The sequence below is a fragment of the Sinocyclocheilus grahami genome, unplaced genomic scaffold, assembly GCF_001515645.1.
Source record: "Sinocyclocheilus grahami isolate Dianchi unplaced genomic scaffold, SAMN03320097.WGS_v1.1 scaffold692.1, whole genome shotgun sequence".
NCBI classification, from domain to species: Eukaryota; Metazoa; Chordata; class Actinopteri; order Cypriniformes; family Cyprinidae; genus Sinocyclocheilus; species Sinocyclocheilus grahami.
In genome coordinates this window covers 728140-747586 of record NW_015505871.1, presented here as the reverse complement: position 1 = coordinate 747586, position 19447 = coordinate 728140, and the positions used below count along the sequence as shown (strand labels likewise).

Genomic DNA, 19447 nt, shown 5'->3' with positions numbered 1-19447 from the left:
AGAAGAAATATTAGAATTGCGAGTTTATATCACACAATTCTGAGAAAATAATAATAGAATTTCGAGTTTATATCACATAACTCTGAGAAGAAATATTAGAATTGCAAGTTTGTCACACAATTCTGAGAAATATTAGAATTGCGAGTTTATATCACACAATTCTGAGAAATATTAGAATGGCGAGTTTATATGACACAATTCTGAGAAAAAATATTAGAATTGTGAGTTTATATCACACAATTCTGAGAAGAAATATTAGAATTGTGAGTTTATATCACACAATTCTGAGAAATATTAGAATGGCGAGTTTATATCACACAATTCTGAGAAAAAATATTAGAATTGCGAGTTTATTTCACACAATTCTGAGAAAAAATATTAGAATTGCGAGTTTATTTCACACAATTCTGCGAAAAAATATTCGAATTGCGAGTTTATATCACACAGTTCTGAGAAAATAATAATAGAATTTCGAGTTTATATCACATAACTGAGAAGAAATATTAGAATTGCAAGTTTGTCACACAATTCTGAGAAATATTAGAATTGCGAGTTTATTTCACACAATTCTGCGAAAAAATATTAGAATTGCAAGTTTATATCACACAGTTCTGAGAAAATAATAATAGAATTTCGAGTTTATATCACATAACTCTGAGAAGAAATATTAGAATTGCAAGTTTGTCACACAATTCTGAGAAATATTAGAATTGCGAGTTTTTATCACACAATGTTCAGAAGAAATATTAGAATTGTGAGTTTATATCACAATTCTGAGAAGAAATATTAGAATTGCGAGTTTATGTCACAATTCTGAGAAAAAATATTAGAATTGCCAGTTTATGTCACAATTCTGAGAAAAAAATATTAGAATTGCGAGTTTATATCACACAATTCTGAGAAAATAATAATAGAATTTCAAGTTTATATCACACAATTCTGAGAAGAAATATTAGAATTGCAAGTTTTTATCACACAATTCTGAGAAATATTAGAATTGCGAGTTTTTATCACACAATGTTCAGAAGAAATATTAGAATTATGAGTTTATATCACAATTCTGAGAAGAAATATTAGAATTGCGAGTTTATGTCACAATTCTGAGAAAAAATATTAGAATTGCCAGTTTATGTCACAATTCTGAGAAAAAAATATTAGAATTGCGAGTTTATATCACACAATTCTGAGAAAATAATAATAGAATTTCAAGTTTATATCACACAATTCTGAGAAGAAATATTAGAATTGCGAGTTTTTATCACACAATTCTGAGAAATATTAGAAATTCCGAGTTTTTATCACACAATTCTGAGAAGAAATATTAGAATTGCGAGTTTATATCACAATTCTGAGAAGAAATATTAGAATTGCGAGTTTTTATCACACAATTCTGAGAAGAAATATTAGAATTGCGAGTTTTTATCACACAATTCTGAGAAGAAATATTAGAATTGCGAGTTTATATCACACAATTCTGTGAAAAAAATTCAAAAAAGTTCAGTTATAAAGTCGCAATTACCTTTTTTATTTTTATTCAGTGATGGAAACAAGCTTCCACAGAAATGTTTTGGTTAGTTCTGAGAAGAAATATTAGAATTGCGAGTTTATATCACACAATTCTGTGAAAAAAATTCAAAAAAGTTCAGTTATAAAGTCGCAATTACCTTTTTTATTTTTATTCAGTGATGGAAACAAGCTTCCACAGAAATGTTTTGGTTAGTTAAAGTTATCGTCAACAGAAATTACATTATTCATATTAAGTTTTCACTGAATAAACTTCAAAGCATTAAAGTCAAAGCATTAAAACTAAACCTTTGATTTCATTCTTTCAAAGAGGTTTTCAAAGAGAGGAGACTCTAAAATACTTTTTTTGCACACTGCCGTAACTTGCAAAGTTACTTATTTTAATTCAAACAATAATCTTCAGTCTAACAATGATATGATATACAGTGTGCCTGCAGTTAAAATAAATAGGTTTATTTGAGATTTTGCAGACTGTGTAATAATTTATAAAAAAAGACATTCAGCTACGAATTTAAAATTATGTACCTTCTCAGTGGCATGACTTATATTAGCTTATATTAGATGAATAAACTCATGCACAATAAGACCAGGAGTGTATATTAAAATGTAAACGGGTCCATTTGGATTTCTTGTTGATTTGAAACCAAGTTCATATGTTCATGTTTTATCTGGCATGACTCAGATGGTGATGCACTGACCTGCAGAAGACACATGAGGACAGCTACTCATCTTCAGCAGCTTGAGCGTGTCTCTGTTGTTGGTGACCAGTACCTTCAGGGAAGGGTCATCAACCGGTGTGTCATCAATTTTTATAGAGGATTTGGAATTCACAAACACCATCGTCAGAGCTGAGACAAAGTGTGACTGAGAACAGAGCAGACAAGACAGGCAAAGTCAGAGCCGCGGGCTCCTCATACCCTTTACATCAAGCGTTATTTCATTATTTCAGAGGCTATGCTGCTGTTTGTATTGTGGACATGCTGGTTCATTTTCAAACAAGTCCAGAACTATAAACATAAAACCACAAACGTATCTTTAAATATAATACTTATACTATTTATTCAAACAAAATCACAATTGAATTTAAGCATTTTTACACTGCTTCAGAAAACTACAATAATGTAAAGGATTTTAAAAAGTCTTTTTTAAAGGGACAGTTCAACCAAAAATGTAAATGTGCTTTTAATTTATTCACCCTTAGACCATGCAAGATGTAGGTGACTTTTTCCTTCAGCAGAAGATTTTTAGCTGAAACCGGTCCTTGGTGATTCATAAAATGCAAGTTTTTGAGAATAAAAAAAGCATATCAATGAACACAAAATGAGTGGCTCCTGATGATATACTGAGGTCTTATGAAGCGAAACGATCAGTCTGTGCAAGAAACTGAACACTATTTACAACATTATTACCTGAAATCCAGAGCCTCAGACAAACGGGAACCTGATTATTTTCCGCAAACTGGTTCTTTCGGACAGTTTGTTTCAATGAACTGGTTTAATTAACTAGTTTATTAATGTAATCATGTAATGATGTAATGTGCAATTATATTATTAAAGCACCCAATAATGATGTGAAACGTGGATGTTTTGCATGTCTAAAGCATACAAAGTGAATAAACTAGTCTTCATCAGCTCACCTTTTTACATAAACAAAGAGAAACCTTAAAAATTCCAGAGCCTCAGACAAACGGGAACCTGATTATTTTCCGCAAACTGGTTCTTTCGGACAGTTTGTTTCAATGAACTGGTTTAATTAACTAGTTTATTAATGTAATCATGTAATGATGTAATGTGCAATTATATTATTAAAGCACCCAATAATGATGTGAAACGTGGATGTTTTGCATGTCTAAAGCATACAAAGTGAATAAACTAGTCTTCATCAGCTCACTTTTTTACATAAACAAAGAGAAACCTTAAAAATGTTAATTTGGCCCTTCATTGGTGTGTTTGGTTCATGCATGTGAATATCAGCGGCTCGTCGGTCTTCGGTCCGAGTCGAACTGTTTCCTCAGTTCAGTGTCTGTTGGAGGAACTGAAGCGCTGAATGATTAATTCATCACAGGATCAGATACACCGCTATTTCTGTTCATTTCCAGCCGCAGTGACTGTCAGGCGTCTGTAAGTGAGTTTTGATTGAGTAACTTTGTTGTGAACTGGTTAAACTAGTTCACCAAAAAGAACCTGTTCAAAAGAATGATTCGTTTGTGAACCGGACATCACTCCGGACCGTTTGTCTGAAGCTCTGGATTTCAGGTAATAATGTTGAAAATAATGTTCAGTTTCTTGCACAGACTGATCATTTCGCTTCATAAGACCATAATATATCGTCAGGAGCTAGAGATTCATTTTGTGTTCATATGCTTTTTTACTCTGAAATACGGGCAGACGCTGACTTGCATTTTATGAATCACAAGGACCACGGTTAAAAATCTTCTTTGTTCTTCTACTGAAGAAAAAAACTCACCTACATCTTGGATGGCCTGAGAGTGAGTAAATAACAGCACATTTTAATTTTTGGGTGAACTATCCTTTTAAAGCATTATAAGACATGAACCAAGCCAACCAGCTACGAGGTGAATCACAACTTTGAAGCAAAAAAGTATTTGAAAATCAGACAAAAACGTACAAGACTGTGCACTTGACAGCTTTAATGACAGAAAGAACTACAATCCCATGAAGCATTACAAATGATCTAACTAAATAATGATGATAACTATAAAAACGATAGAGAAAACTATTAAATTGTTGTTTATATCTATTGAAACAATATATTTTACTTGTATTGCAAAATATGCAAATATATAAAACGGTTAAGCATAACAAGACTCATTATGTCAGTTGCAGTGCATCATGGGAGTGGGTGTCCCCTGAGGTTTGCACTCGCTGCAACTGTCTGATTGGTGGAATTCTCTGTAGAGCATCATGGGTAATGTAGTCTTTCACCATAAATTCAGCTGTTAAACTAGGGCTGGGCGATACCACTTATTTTATTTTCGATACGATACCGATACTTTTAAAGGCCAGTATCGTCGATATACCAATCATTACGATACCAATACGATACTTCTAAACTGAACTTTTAAATTATGAAATGTATTAAATGTATTAAATTACTAAGAGTAAAATGAATCCGTGTATCATTCGATCATTAATTTTTTGATTTAATATTGAAAGTAGAAAAATTAGAATACGGCTCCTTTTTTGTTTTTTTCCAAAAAACGAAAATTCAGCTTAAATTTTCGTTTTTCGTTCATGGGTGGAAAAATGAATAAACAGCTTGAATATTCGATTTCTACTTTCTGCTGATTGGTCAGCCGAAGATCAAACCGTGCCGTCATCAGTTCTTCTGCAGTATGATGCAGCAGAATAATAGTCCTCTGCTGCTGCAGTTGTACAGATTAATAACCCATTTGATCAATTTCATATTTTTCTCATCAAACAGACTAATTAATAGCTCGACACAACTCATACGAGGGCAGAGTCTAGACAGTTCTTTCTTCTGTGTAGACCAGCGGTTCTTAAAGTGATAGGGGGTCCGAGAAATAATTAGCTATAGCGTAAAGTATTTCCAGACTGTAAAGTCGCTTTTTTTATAATGATACATAGGCCTACTGTGATTTATTCCAAAGTGACTTATATGATGCATTTAACGTCAACTAATCTAAATGAAGCCTTTTAAAAGATAAGTATTCGCTGTGGTTGATGTTTGTGGCATGCGCCAGAAAGATGCTCAAGGAGACTGAGACGCGCTAAAGCAGCACATTCTGTTGTTCTCTTTATTTTTTCAAAGGCATGACATTTTGTAGTTATTTTGAACATAACGTTACACAATTAAAAATATACATTTTACCATACGACTATAAATGACAGAGTATTAAGTTATTTCCCCTTGATGGGGAAAACAATCCAAGTGAACATCAGTCAGTACTCAATATTAACTTAAACTGCTTTAAATATGACAGCTGCTTATTTCCTGTGCACTTCTGCGCTTGACTGTAGTCGCGTCTGTCTGCTTATTGAGTTTATTTAACTCATCGCAATTTATTGGAACTGTGTGAACTAGAGTGACTATTCAGCTTAATGTTGTTCTAAAGGTTTATTACTTAATAACACAAAAATGTCCTGCTCGCACTTGCCAATTTAATGGCAGAGAATGGTGACTTTAGTTTTTTTTTTAAGTGGATGCATATCTGTCGTAAAATAATCATATGCATCTCGTGGCGTATATTCCAAGCATTCTGAAGATATACTGAGGGTTTGATGAGAAACAAACCGAAATGGCAAGTTATTATATTTTATGAAAATCTTGCATTGCAGTGTGAGTGCATATCCTTTTGAGATATCAATTATAATCAATTTTAATAAAACACAAGACTACATTATATAACTCTGAAGCTGAATTTTATATTTTCGATATTCGCATCAGTATTTCGCATCGATACTTCAGGATCATCCCTATATTAAACACAATTATTAAAAAATTGTGAACAGATGTCTTCAACAAAGGCGTACACCATTGATTAGCAACCTTAAAGCTCACAGTAGGTCAGTCTTTAAAGCTTTAAAGGTGGGGTAAGCGATCTTTCAAAAACACTTTAGAAAACTGATTCGGGCCGACTAGCAAAACAAACTTGTAGCCAATCAGCAGTAAGGGGCGTGTCTACTCATGATGTGGAGGAGAGAGCGTTCAGTGCACAGGATGGACATTAGCGAGCCGAGCGACAGAAAGATAGAGATGGCGGATAAAAAACAAAAGAGAAAACCGTCTGCGGAACAAAAATAAGGCTTAAGGCAATAAGGCAAGAAGTAGGACCCGTGTAAATATCAGATCAGCTTTCCAGCGCTGGAGAGAACTCAAGGAGCGGATGGCCTGCGATCGGACGCCGAGGTTGCTTTGTTTCTTCTTGATAGGCGAGTAACACCGTGTCTGCGGCGCAACAGCTAAAGTCTGTCTAGTACACTGGACGCGACAAAGCGACCGTTGAAAATCATTTGAAATTTGTGTCAATACGTCATGAATAGAACGCAGCAGCAGTTTTCTGTCGGGGATTTGTCGTGTTGTGCCGCGCCACATCCAGTTTAGACCATAGATATGTACTGTATATAAATCTATGATGTAGACAGCGTCACTGATTATAATGTTCCATAGTATTTTGTAGCGTCACGCCACTCGCGTCCGGTGTAGACACGGTGTAACATTGGTTTTGCTTTGTTTCACAGAAAACTCTGTGAAAAAAAACACACAGAAAACTTTGTTTTCGTTGCCTGGGTTGTATACGTATGTGTGGGGCGGAGCTATCAAAATAGGGGTCAGACCCTTTTGGGGTAGAGGCGTGTTTGTTTTGGTGATTTCAAATGTCAACATTGGCTACCAGAAATCACTTACCCCACCTTTAAGTTATCGTTAAAAATCTGTTTCCCTGTGGAGAAAATTAAGGAGTTTTACTTCCTGCTCTATTTTTGCACTGTTGATTATTTCCTCATCTGAATGTTTTGAGGAGGCACCTCCTCCCTTGCCTCCTTAGACAAAATGGCCCTGACCTGAACAGAGTACACCAGAGAAAGTGAAAGGACGACTGAAGGATAATCGAGCCTCCAGGTGAGGGCACTGACTTACTCATCCAGATCTTCCTGTGACGACAGCAAGTAGAAAGAAGGACACAAACAGCAGAGCCAGCTGGAAGCCACATTGTTGTCTGATTAATCCTGTAAATTCCCTCCATCAAATCAGTAGCTTTCTTTGTTTTTAAATCTTTTGTGACTAAGTAAGCCACAACAAAGCCTCAACTTGTCACTTTCAATACTGGTATAGTATACTGCCGTGTTTCAAACTGTCAGGATTTTGTGAAGGGTGAAATCCCACAGAAATCCCACGTTTGACATCTATGGCATTCTAGTATGTTAGCGACAGGGTTTAAAACAGATGTTAGATGTCATATTCAGCTGGTGGGTGTCGTATGTTAAGGGTGAATACTTTTCTGTTGTACCTGGGACACGTCCATGAAGCTCGGCCGTGCTGTGGAAATCAGACCCAGTGTTTTAATGGTGCAGTTTTTGTTTAAATACTTAACTTTAATTTTTAAATTTTTTTTTTTTTTTATATATACTGTATATATATATATATATTGTTTAGTAAGATTTTTACCAGTAAAGATTTTGGATTCATCATGCATTCATTTAAAAAAAATCTTGTATAATATTAACTGCTGTATTCCAATTCAGTTTTTGCCATGAAGATAGCCTTAGACGCTGACATGTCAACAAAAAAAAACTACTACTACTGTATAGACTACTGAAATTTATCATAGTCTCTAATTTATTCTCCCCTAATATAATTTCAGATATGAGATCCTCACACCAAATGCCATCCCCAAGGGCTTTATGGATGGAAAGCAATATATATATATATATATATATATATATATATATATATATAAATGATTTTAAATGGATAGTTTGTTCAAAAAATAAAGTTCTATTATCAGTTACTCACCCTCAGGTTGTTCCAAATGAGTTTCTTTCTTCTGCTGAACACAAAAGAAGATGTTTTGAAGAATGTTGGCATCCAAACAGTTGACCGTAACCATTGACTTCCATAGTATGGAACACAATACTATGGAAGTCAATGGCTACCATCAACTGTTTTGGTCACCAACATTCTTCAAAACATCTTCTTTTGTGTTCAGCAGAATAAAATTTATTAATACAGGTTTAGAACAGCTTGAGAGTGATTAAATGATGAAAGAATAAAAATTTTGGGGTGAATTATTCCCTTAAAATTACAGTTGTGATTTATTTCTTAATACATTATACATGTGTATTTTTTTAACATTTGAAAAGATTAGAGGGATCTTTAAAACAATTTATTTAGAATATGTTCCCACAACATACATTAGCGTTTTAAAACAGTCTGAGCATGCAATATCACGTGAAGGCACAAATGATCAGTGTGATCCTTAGTGCATTACTGTACAATTTTTTTTTTAAGAAATTAATACTTTTATTCACCAGGAACACACTAAATGTATCAAAAGTGATAGTAAAGACTTTTATAATGTTATAAAGATTTCTCTGAATGTTCTATTTCTAAAAATAAATAAATAAAGTCATTTTTTTTCTCACAAGAAAGTATTCTTGGAGCTTCATAACATTACGGTTGAACCACTGATGTCTCATGGACAATTTTAATGATCTCCTTACTCCTTACTAGCTTTCTGGGCCTTGAATGTAGTAGTTCCCTTGCTGTCTATGCAGGGTCAGAAAGCTCTCGGATTTCATCAAAAATATCTTAACGTGTTCTGAAGATGAACGAAGCTCTTACGGGTTTGGAACGACATGAGGGTGAGTAATTAATGACCGAATTTTCATTTTGGGGTGAATTATCCCTTGCATTTCTGGCAATATTGTCGTCTTGATTACACAGATACTATTTGAACTGAACTGAGCTGGACGATGACATCCCTGAATCAATGATGAACTGACTTTAACTGAGTGTTTGCTATTGTCCTCTGACTCCTCTTCCATTATCGACACGCTATTTTCCTGTTTAATACTGTAAAGCTGCTTTGACACAATCTGTACTGTATAAAGCGCTATAGAAATAAAGGTGACTTGACTTCAACACACTGTACACAGATCATATGTGACCCTGGAGCACAAAAGCAGGCTTAAGTTGCTGGGGGATATTTGCAGCAATAGCCAAAAATACATTGTATGGGTCACAATTATTGATTTTTCTTTTATGCCAAAAATTAGGATATTAAGTAAAGATCATGTTCCATGAAGATATTTTGTAAATTTCCTACCGTAAATATATCAGAACTTATTTTTTGATTAGTAATATGGATTGCTAAGAACTTCATTTGGACAACTTTAAAGGCGATTTTCTCAATTTTTTGATTTTTTTGCACCCTCAGATTCCAGATTTTCAAATAGTTGTATCTCAGCCAAATATTGTCCTATCCTAACAAACCATACATCAATGGAGAGCTTATGTATTCTGCTTTCAGATGATGTATAAATCTCAATTTCGAAAAATTGACCCTTATGACTGGTTTTGTGGTCCAGGGTCACATTTGGTGTATGGTGTGGCAGTATCACACTTCCTAAAACCGACCTTGAAGCTGACGTACTGCAGGTGCTGAGCGTGTCGTTTGATGATCTGCTGGATGAGATCTGGGTGTGTGGACCTCAGGTACGATGGCCGGCTGGTTCAGCTCAAACTCAAATCTCCTCCAGAGATCTGGGATGTGAAAGACATCGTTCCACCGGCAACACACAGAAGAGGCTCAACCAGAGACAGGTACTGGAATATGTGCAGGACCACGTGGTGTGGCAGGTCACCCCACATCTCTTCAGTGGGTCTCTGTGAGGCGGAAGAGCCCGTCTGGACGTGTGCTGGCGTAGCACTCCTGTGTCTCTTGTTTCTGCACTCAAACGGGGTGAAGCTCTGACACTTTGATCGTCCCCTTTTCATCCTGTTCAATGGAAAAACCAACAGTGGCCCCGAAAATCATTTAGACCAAATCAGCATATTAGAATGATTTCTGAATGATCATGTGACACTGCTGGAGTAATGATGCTGAAAATACAGCTTTGATCACAGAAATAAATTACATTTTACAATATATTCACATAGAAAACAGTTATTTTAAATTTGAATAATATTTACACAATATTACTGTTTTCACTGTATTTTCTGATCAAATAAATGCAGCCTTGGTGAGCAGAAGAGACTTATTTCAAAAACATTAAAAACAGGAAACTTTGAGACCACACTAAAAATATAGATATTTTTTGGGGAAAAAAAAGTTGCAACTTAAGTTTCTAGATTTAAAAAAACAAAGAAAGGTTAAAATGGCATGAATGAAGAATAAATATTTCTGTGCTATTTCTGAACCACACGATGCTGTTTGGATGATTCACGAATCAAGCTGGCGTTCACGCAGTTATTAAAAGCAGATACATAATACAATTTCCCAAACCAAGCTTTTATGCTGACAATTTAATTTGTAATGAAATTTTTGCATTGCAGTATTAAATCAGAAAAGGATGCAACATAAACATTGTCACTAATATAAGCATTTTCTCTAATGGTGCAAGACATTTTATGGTTATAGCCTATAGGCTACTGTAAATAGCCTACTAGAAGAATACTGTAAAAAACAATACATTAAAATACAGTATGCCATATTGGTCACAAATCTGTGTTTTCTAAGCAATTATTTCTCTCTATATACCTTATACAGCCCCTATATACAGACATAATGTACATACAGAACCCAAACCTCGGCAACAAACTTATCAATATTCTGCACAAGAGAGGAAACCATATTGCTGTAGAATATCACACTCATTTGTTCCAAGCTTCTTCGTCAACACAGAAAGGCATACCATCCCAAAACACCTCTGATTTGCTTTGCTGTGAAGTTTTACCAGTTGCAAATGTTCAATCTGTGTCTGTCTCTGTTGCATACAGCGTCCCGTAATGAAGTGCGTCCACTGCCATGTCAATGTCACACGACCCGAACCTCAAATCAGAAGTGTTTGCGTTAAAGCTGTCTGTTTTTTAAGCGCATGGGCATTTATTTTTATGTTTCTGTGCGCTGTAAGGTCTTATATAGACAGGTGTGTGGCTTTGCTAATCAAGTCCAATCAGTATAATCAAATACAGCTGGACTCAAATGAAGGTGTAGAACCATCTCCAGGATGATCAGAAGAAATGGACAGCCCCTGAGTTAAATATATGAGTGTCACAGCAAAGGGTCTGAATACTTAGGACCATGTGATATTTCAGTTTTTCTTTTTTAATACATCTGCAAAAATGTCAACAATTCTGTGCTTTTCTGTCAATATGGGGTGCTGTGTGTACATTAATGAGGAAAAAAATTAACTTAAATGATTTTAGCAAATGGCTGCAATATAACAAAGAGTGAAAAATTTAAGGGGGTCTGAATACTTTCCGTACCCACTGTATATATTAGAGTACTGCAAGTTTCCCTGGGTTACATGCAAGAGTTAATATACCTGCAGTGGAGCTAAAGTAGGTCAGTGTGTCAAAGAGAAACGTCACACTGGTTAAGCCTCTCACCAGCTCAGTGTCATGAGAACCTGGCGCTGCTGACAAAATAAATAAGGCGTCCTGAATCTCATCTTCGGGTTTCTGACTGTGTTGACGAGTATCTGTTCTCATACAACTTGTCCTCAGCACACAAGCTGATGGCAGGCCAGTCTGAATATGAATCATTGCAATATCAGCGTCACAGCTGACATCCAAAAAAATACTGATAAGTCATGTTAGTGTTCAACCAGCTGCATAAATATCAGATAAACAAACTAATAAAAGCTAAAATAATTAATTTAATTTAATTAAACTAATAAAATAAATATAACAGATAAAACAGTAATATTGTGAAATATCACAATTTGAAACAACTGTTTTCTATTGTAATATATTTTAAAATATAATTTATTTCTGTGATGTAAAGCTGAATTCTCAGCATCACTACTACAGTCTTCAGTATCATATGCTCCTTCAGAAATAATTCTAATTCTACAAACAGAATTACTTTGTTAGTATGTGACTGTGAGACCAAATACCATGGAAGCTCGTTTCCGCCACTAAATGAAAAATTAAAAATTTAATTGCAACGTTTTATCTCACAATTCTGACTTTTTTTCTTGCAATTGCGAGTTTACGTCTCTCAATTTTGACTTTTTCATAATTGTGTGATATAAACTATAGTTGTAGTTTTTTTTACCAGTAACAATTCAGTTAGAGAGATCTCTAATTTAATTATTATAGTAACAGTTATTATTAAAGAGCTCTCTAATTCAACTCTTACTAATAAAATGCAATTACAACCAATTTAAAGCTAATTTAACTTGCCATATCTTTTAACAATTCAGTTAGAGAACTCTCTAATTTAATTCTTACAAGTAACAACTGCGATTATAGAACTCTCTAATAATTGTTACTAGTAAAAATGCAATTATGACGAGTAATGTTGGGTGAATGATAATTTGGCTTGCCATTATGGCGGGCCGGGAGGTCCAAAAATAAAACTAATAACGGGCGACTCACTCTCCTCAGCTGGCGACTCACTCTCCTCACACAGCGGGCGACTCACTCTCCTCACATGGCGGGCAACTCACTCTCCTCAGCTGGAGACTCACTCTTCTCACACAGCGGGTGACTCACTCTCCTCAGCGGGCGACTCACTCTCCTCACACGGCGGGCGACTCACTCTCCTCACACGGCGGGCGACTCACTCTCCTCACACGGCCCAAAAACAAAACACAAAAACAAAACACAAAAATTATTTATGTAATTTTAATAAAATGAACGTTTCCCCTTAAGTTGCAAAGCCATTATATTAGCTGTGATTTGCTTTTACAAAATCAAACCAAAGCAAATAAATTGACAAAAAAATATTGCACAGCAGGTACATGATGACAAATTAAATAAAAAAATCTCCATAAATATGCAATTAATTGCAAGACTATTTTTGTCCAAACACTCGTTAAGAAACCTGTCCAGTATCATCTTTAATTTGGAAACGAAACACTAAAGCCCTTACAAAAATATCCTGCAGGAATTCCTGAATGAATGCTGCTTTCTGTGCAGGGATCATGCAGGAATCCTGCAGGACAGAACTAAATTCCTTCAGGACAGAGACATTCCTACATGAGTCCTGCAGGATTGTCCACACGTTTGTCCTGCAGGACCGCCCCACTACATACAGGAATTTTGAATTCCTGTAGGATTAAATATATATCTGTAGGAAAATTTTGATTTTTTTAAGCCTTGCGCAGGAATCATCTTGCTCATTCCTTGAGGACTCATATTAAATAGGCCACTATTCCTGCAGGATAAACTTACTGTCTGTTTATATTTTATTTTAGTCTACAGTGTTTAAAACATGGACACAAGTACTTACCTGCAATTATATAATTTACTAACAAATTTTTTTATAAAATTTTCAGAATAAAAATTTCACTGACAATATCTAAAACAAACAAGTTGTTCACATATCACAGTATAAGTTTTAGTATTACTTGCACTTTTATTTCACAGTGGATTTGATATATTGTATTGTACAGAATTTTTCATTCTTCCAACATTCATGTACTGTATATATTCATATATACCTACATAACTGGAAATATATAACAAAGCTATAAATATTAAAAAAATGTATATACAGATTACATATCACATATAAAAATTTAAAATAGTATTTGTCAATGTTTAATAAAAATGCATATTGCAAAAATTAATAATCTACTCTTGTACAATACAATCATGCCAAGAATTAAATCCACAGTGCACTTTAAACTTTCTCAAGGAATTTACCAATTAATCCTTTAAAAATCCTACATTGTGTTTTTCTGGATTTTTTTTTCTCATTTTGTCTCTCATAGTTGAGGTATACCTATGATGAAAATTACAGGCCTCTCTCATCTTTTTAAGTGGGAGAACTTGCACAATTGGTGGCTGACTAAATACTTTTTTTCCCCACTGTATTTACAAATTATTGTACCATAGTATACAATATAACATTATATACATGCATTACCATTCACACAGCTATTCAATCAACCTCCCATTTATTCGGTTGAACGCAGAGTAAATTATGTACTCCATGCACATTTTTAAAGTAAACACAATTGTTTTTATTTCAGTGCATTTAATTAATTTGCACAGAAAGCAGCATTCCTTCAGGAATTCCTGCAGGATATTTTTGTAAGGGCTTTAGTGTTTCGTTTCCAAATTAAGAATGATAATGGACAGTTTTCTTAACGAGTGTTTGGACAAAAATAGTCTGGCAATTAATTGCATATTTATGGAGATTTTTAAATTTAATTTGTCATCGTACCTGCTGTGCAATATTTTTTAGTCAATTTATTTGCTTTGGTCTGATTTTGTAAAAGCAAATCACAGCTAATATAATGGCTTTGCAACTTAAGGGGAAACGTTCATTTTATTACAATTACATAAATAATTTTTGTGTTTTGTTTTTGTGTTTGATAGATCTGAATTTGCTTGATTCATGCAATCCAGTATAGAACTGTGTAATGTGTATTATGTACTATGAAAAAAGGCTCATTCTAAAATGCTTGAGTAAAAAAATACATTTTATGTATCAACCTTTGAGCATTTGAACATTTATTTACAACACAAAAATTATAAACTTTACTAGATGTAGTTAGTTATTGCACCATCACCGTGTGAGGAGAGTGAGTCGCCCGCCGTGTGAGGAAGGTGAGTCTACTCACTTGTTACTTGTAAGAATTAAATTAGACAGCTCTCTAACTGAAATGTTACTAGTAAAAATGTGGTTACTACGAGTAACACTGAAAATATTAAAAGCTTGCCATACTCGCTATTAACAGATCTAACAAAACAGTGTTCTGATTTCCTCCTGGGACCCAGGCATAGACTTTTGTCCTCTGTAGAGGACATTATATGTTAGTGATTTTCCCTGAGACCCTACATGCACAGGTTTGATCATAAACACTCCTTCTCCTTGGTCTTTAAATATGACTGATATTGACAGAATCATCCAATTTAGCACTCTTAGGGAAATATGATAACGTTTTGTAATTATCATTTAATTATCTGACTAATTTTAAAAATGTTTGTCATAAATAAACAGGTTTCAGATCGGAAAATGACTTTTTGTTATGAAACGGGGAATAATTTTCATACATGTCTTCTGCAGACGACAAACGGCTGTTAATCAGGCATTTTGGGGAAACACAACAAAATAAATATAGATCAATATTCCTATGAAATATGAGATATTCTTATGCCAAGTTATTACTCCCATCATTACACTTCTTCTTCATTATGGTTTGCCACAAGAACACATTAATATGCTAATTAGATGCAATATACATTGTATAGAATGGGAATATCACTTTATGGACATTTTACGCACATATTCCATAAAGTACTAAAAAGTGATAGGTGAATGAAAAAATAAAACCTATACATGACTTTCATGTCTATTTATTATTTTTGAATAACTAGGCGCCCTCTAAAAAGACATAGAATAAAATACGAATAAAATATTGTTTTAAAAAAATGCTTTTTCTGCATTTGTTTCTTATGCTCCAAACAAAACATTTTTTTTTCTGGCTCTCAGGAGCAAGTTTAAGTAAAAAAACAACAACAAAAACCCCGTATAGAATAATGGTGTGGATGTTGAGTATATAGAAATAAAAACACATATAAAAATAAAACCAATTTGTTTTGGGACTGTGCTTATTCTAAAGTGTTCTGGGTTGACTTTTCCAATTTTGTTAACAAATATTTATATCCAAACTTTTGTATAACCCCGCAAAATTTAGTTTTTTGGTTACTCTTTGAATTTAGACCCTTCTCACTGTAAATGTATTATTAATCTATTGCTATATCTTGCTAAATTTTACATTCATAAGTGTACATTTTCAAAGAAAACTCTCTACTTTTTTATTTTCAGGAAAGATTTTGATGTGTACGTAAACTCTTTAAGTTTACTCTTTAATAATTCTATTGCATGTAAGACTCTTTCATGGTGTAAGTCTTATAAGCTAACATAGCATGCTTTGGCGTATCGTTTGTAACCCTTATCGTCTTTTCTTTTTACTTGTCTTTGTAATTGTATTTGCTGTTCTTCTATTGCATAAAAAAACCAGCCCCAGCGCGACGCATTACTGAAACCCTTGAATCTGCCACGACGTCCTCCGCGCATGCGCAGTTACAGCGGCTGTTGACGTTCTCGAGCGCGCTCGGAAGGACGTGCGTTGTGGTGCGTGTGAAAAGGTGCACAAAGTACACCCCATAACATTCCGCATGGATTTATCGATCTCCATCGTGACTTCTGAAGAGACAGCGCTCTCCTGCTGTGTGCGGACTCGCTCGATGCGGGCAGCTTTTAAAGAAGTGAGGACCCGAGGCTGTTAGAGACTAGGGACAGTGTGTGTTAGCCAGGCTAAGCTGAAAAACTTCCCTAACAAGTGACTGCTTCGTCCCGCGAGGCTCGCGCTCGCTGGTGCCGTGACTCTGGAGCCTCACTTCGCATGAAAGGTGAAGAAATCGTGCTGTTTTGTGCGCTTCGTGTCTGTTGTTTATGTTGGCTTGAGTGCATCTGCCTGAAACACTCGCCTTCCCTCATATGCTAATGAGAAGTTTTATAATTTATTTATAATTTTTTTTTTTTTTGTAAATAGTGTTTGATAACATGTCAAAACTTGGTTTCATTAATAACTTGCCGTATGTCAGATGCAACTTGTAGCTCTTTTGTAATTAACTAACATTAACAATGAGAAATACATTTGTTACAGTTATTATTAATATTTATTAAAGTTAATAAAATTAATGTATTATATATATATATATTTTAAAATATAATAAATGTGTTATTTGGGTATTAAAAATGATTATATATTATAAAATTGTATTTATTATACATTATGAAATATATATTATACAATTTTATTTATTATATATTATAAAAAATATAATACATTTATTATATATTATTATTAAAATGTATTATATATTATAAAATATAATAAATGTATTATATATTGGTATTAAAAATTATTATAAATTATAAAATTTGATTTATGTATTATATATGAAACAATATAATACATTTATTATATATTATTATTATTATTATTAAAATGTATTATATATTATCAAATTTGATTTATTATATATTATACAATATAATAAATGTATTATATATTATTATAAAAATGTACTATTATTGTATAATTTATTATATTATATATTTATTATATAAAATTCATTTATTTAAATAAAAAAAAATTGTTAGTTCATGTTAGCTCAGGTGCATTAAATAATATTAACAGCGTTTGATTTGAATGATGTACTAATAAATGTTTAAATTGATATAATCAATACATTAGTGTTAGTTTATGCTGATTAATGCAGTTAACTAATGGTGAACAAATGGATAATTCTTGTTTCATAGACCTGTCATCCGTTTTAATTATTCAAAAGGGATTAAACAATACAATAAAATATCGACTTGAGTTTTTTTTGATGTCTTGTGTTCAAATGTACAGACAGGCTTGTGGTGTCAATATTGATTTATTTAGTGCACGTTGCCTTAGTCACGTTTACGTAGGCTATTTTGGTAATACTATGCTATTTTTGAAGCACCCTAAATAACAACTGTGTTGCATTCATGCAATTGTTATTCAGAGTTGGCTTTCGTGTTTTAAATGTCCTGCAGAACTGCCCAGAGCTGCTTCTATTTGGTCGTATTTGTTCTGTTTGTTGTCTAAAGCGGTTCAAGAAAATGCAAACTGAAGGAAGTGACCGATGCTGGCTCTGGTGGGTCTGTATCAGTTTTACACGCCGTGTTGTTTGCTCTCTCCTTCCAGAAGAGGAATGGCGTGGAGTGCTGACCGTGTGACCCTCGGGGTCGAGGGCATGATCTGCGGCTCCTGCGTTCAGTCCATCGAGGGCCGGATTGGGGCTCTGCCAGGTGTCTTTCATATAAAGGTGAGAGCGACATTAAAGCTGAACTCCTCCTCTTTACATTCCTCTTTTTGTGAGTATAGTTATTGTAATTATTACCGTGCATGCTTGGCCAATTAACAAAAGTGTTACTTCTTCCTTGTGTGGGTTTCACATGATACATTCAGTCTATAAGCATGTTCTTTTAGCGTATTTCCAGTAAACACTGTGCAAAATATGTGTCAGATTGTATTATTGCATATGTGTGTTTGTATTTATGTGCTCGTACCCTGCTGTTCAAAAGGTTGCGATCAGTGAGATTTGTAATGTTTTCTAAAAAAGTGTCTTCTGCTCATCAGGGCTGCATTTATTTGATCAGAAATACAGAAAAAAACTGTAATATTGTAAAATATTTTTACTATTTAAAATAATGGTTTTCTATTTTAATGCATTTTAAACTGTAATTTATTCCTGTGATCAAAGCTGTATTTTCAGCATCATTACTCCAGTCTTCAGAGTCACATGATCTTCAGAAATCATACTAATATGCTGATTTATTAACAGTTTTGCTGCATAATATTTTTTTTTAAACCTGTGATGCTTTTTTCAGTTAAAAGTTAAAAAAAGAACAGAATTTATTTAAAATAGAAATCTTTTCTAACAATATAAGTCTTTATTATCACTTTTTTTTTTATCAATTTAACACATCCTTGCGGAATAAAAGCATTCATTTCTTTAAAAAAAAATAAAAAAAACAGAAACCTTTGAACGGTAATGTATATTGTTACAAAAGATTTCTATTTTGAATAAATGCTGATATTTGTAACCTTTTAATCATCAAAGAATCCTGAAAAAATTATCACAGGTTCCAAAAAAATATTAAGCATAAAAACTCTTTCAAATATTAATAATAAATCAGCATATTATACTGATTTCTGAAGATCATGTGACTCTGAAGACTGGAGTAATGATGCTGAAAATACAGCTGCGCATCACAGAAATACATTACATTTAATAGTATATTAAAATAGAAAACCATTATTGCAATAATATTTCACATTATTACTGTTTTTTCTGTGTTACTAAGTGCAGCCTTGATGAACAGAAGAGACTTCTTTCAAAAACATTAAAAATCTTACTGATCCCAAACTTTTGTGTATATATATGTATATACAGTACTGTTTGCAGTATCTTACATTTTAATATCTTCATGCCTTATAGTTGCATATATATATTAAACGGATATATATCTAGTTGTATATGAAAGCTATATTAACTACAATATATCCAAGTTTATTGCTAGACCTTATATCTCTCTGAGCATGTGTTCAGTTTCACTGTTATTAACACATTTCTTATGTGCTGTTAAATCTTCCCACAATGATAATCGTTGTAAATTCCATCCTTTATCCTTAAACAAACACATAGAAACCTCGCCGAG

General features: G+C 33.6%; 2 protein-coding genes across 2 annotated transcripts in view; one reads left to right on the top strand and one right to left on the bottom strand.

Moving 5' to 3' along the window:
- LOC107559573 (F-box/LRR-repeat protein 3-like) overlaps positions 1-10002 on the bottom strand; it is a 15474-nt gene extending 5472 nt beyond the window's left edge. The window contains exons 1-3 of the mRNA XM_016243456.1: positions 9795-10002; positions 7514-7596; positions 2223-2388 (exon numbers count right to left, since the gene is read on the bottom strand). Of these exons, the coding sequence (XP_016098942.1) occupies positions 2223-2388; positions 7514-7596; positions 9795-10002 (457 nt within the window). The remainder of the gene's footprint in view (positions 1-2222; positions 2389-7513; positions 7597-9794) is intronic.
- A 6260-nt stretch (positions 10003-16262) lies between these two features.
- atp7a (ATPase copper transporting alpha) overlaps positions 16263-19447 on the top strand; it is a 36660-nt gene continuing 33475 nt past the window's right edge. Inside the window, exons 1-2 of the mRNA XM_016243501.1 lie at positions 16263-16599; positions 17931-18051. Coding sequence (XP_016098987.1) covers positions 17938-18051 — 114 coding nt within the window. The 5' untranslated portion in view covers positions 16263-16599; positions 17931-17937. The remainder of the gene's footprint in view (positions 16600-17930; positions 18052-19447) is intronic.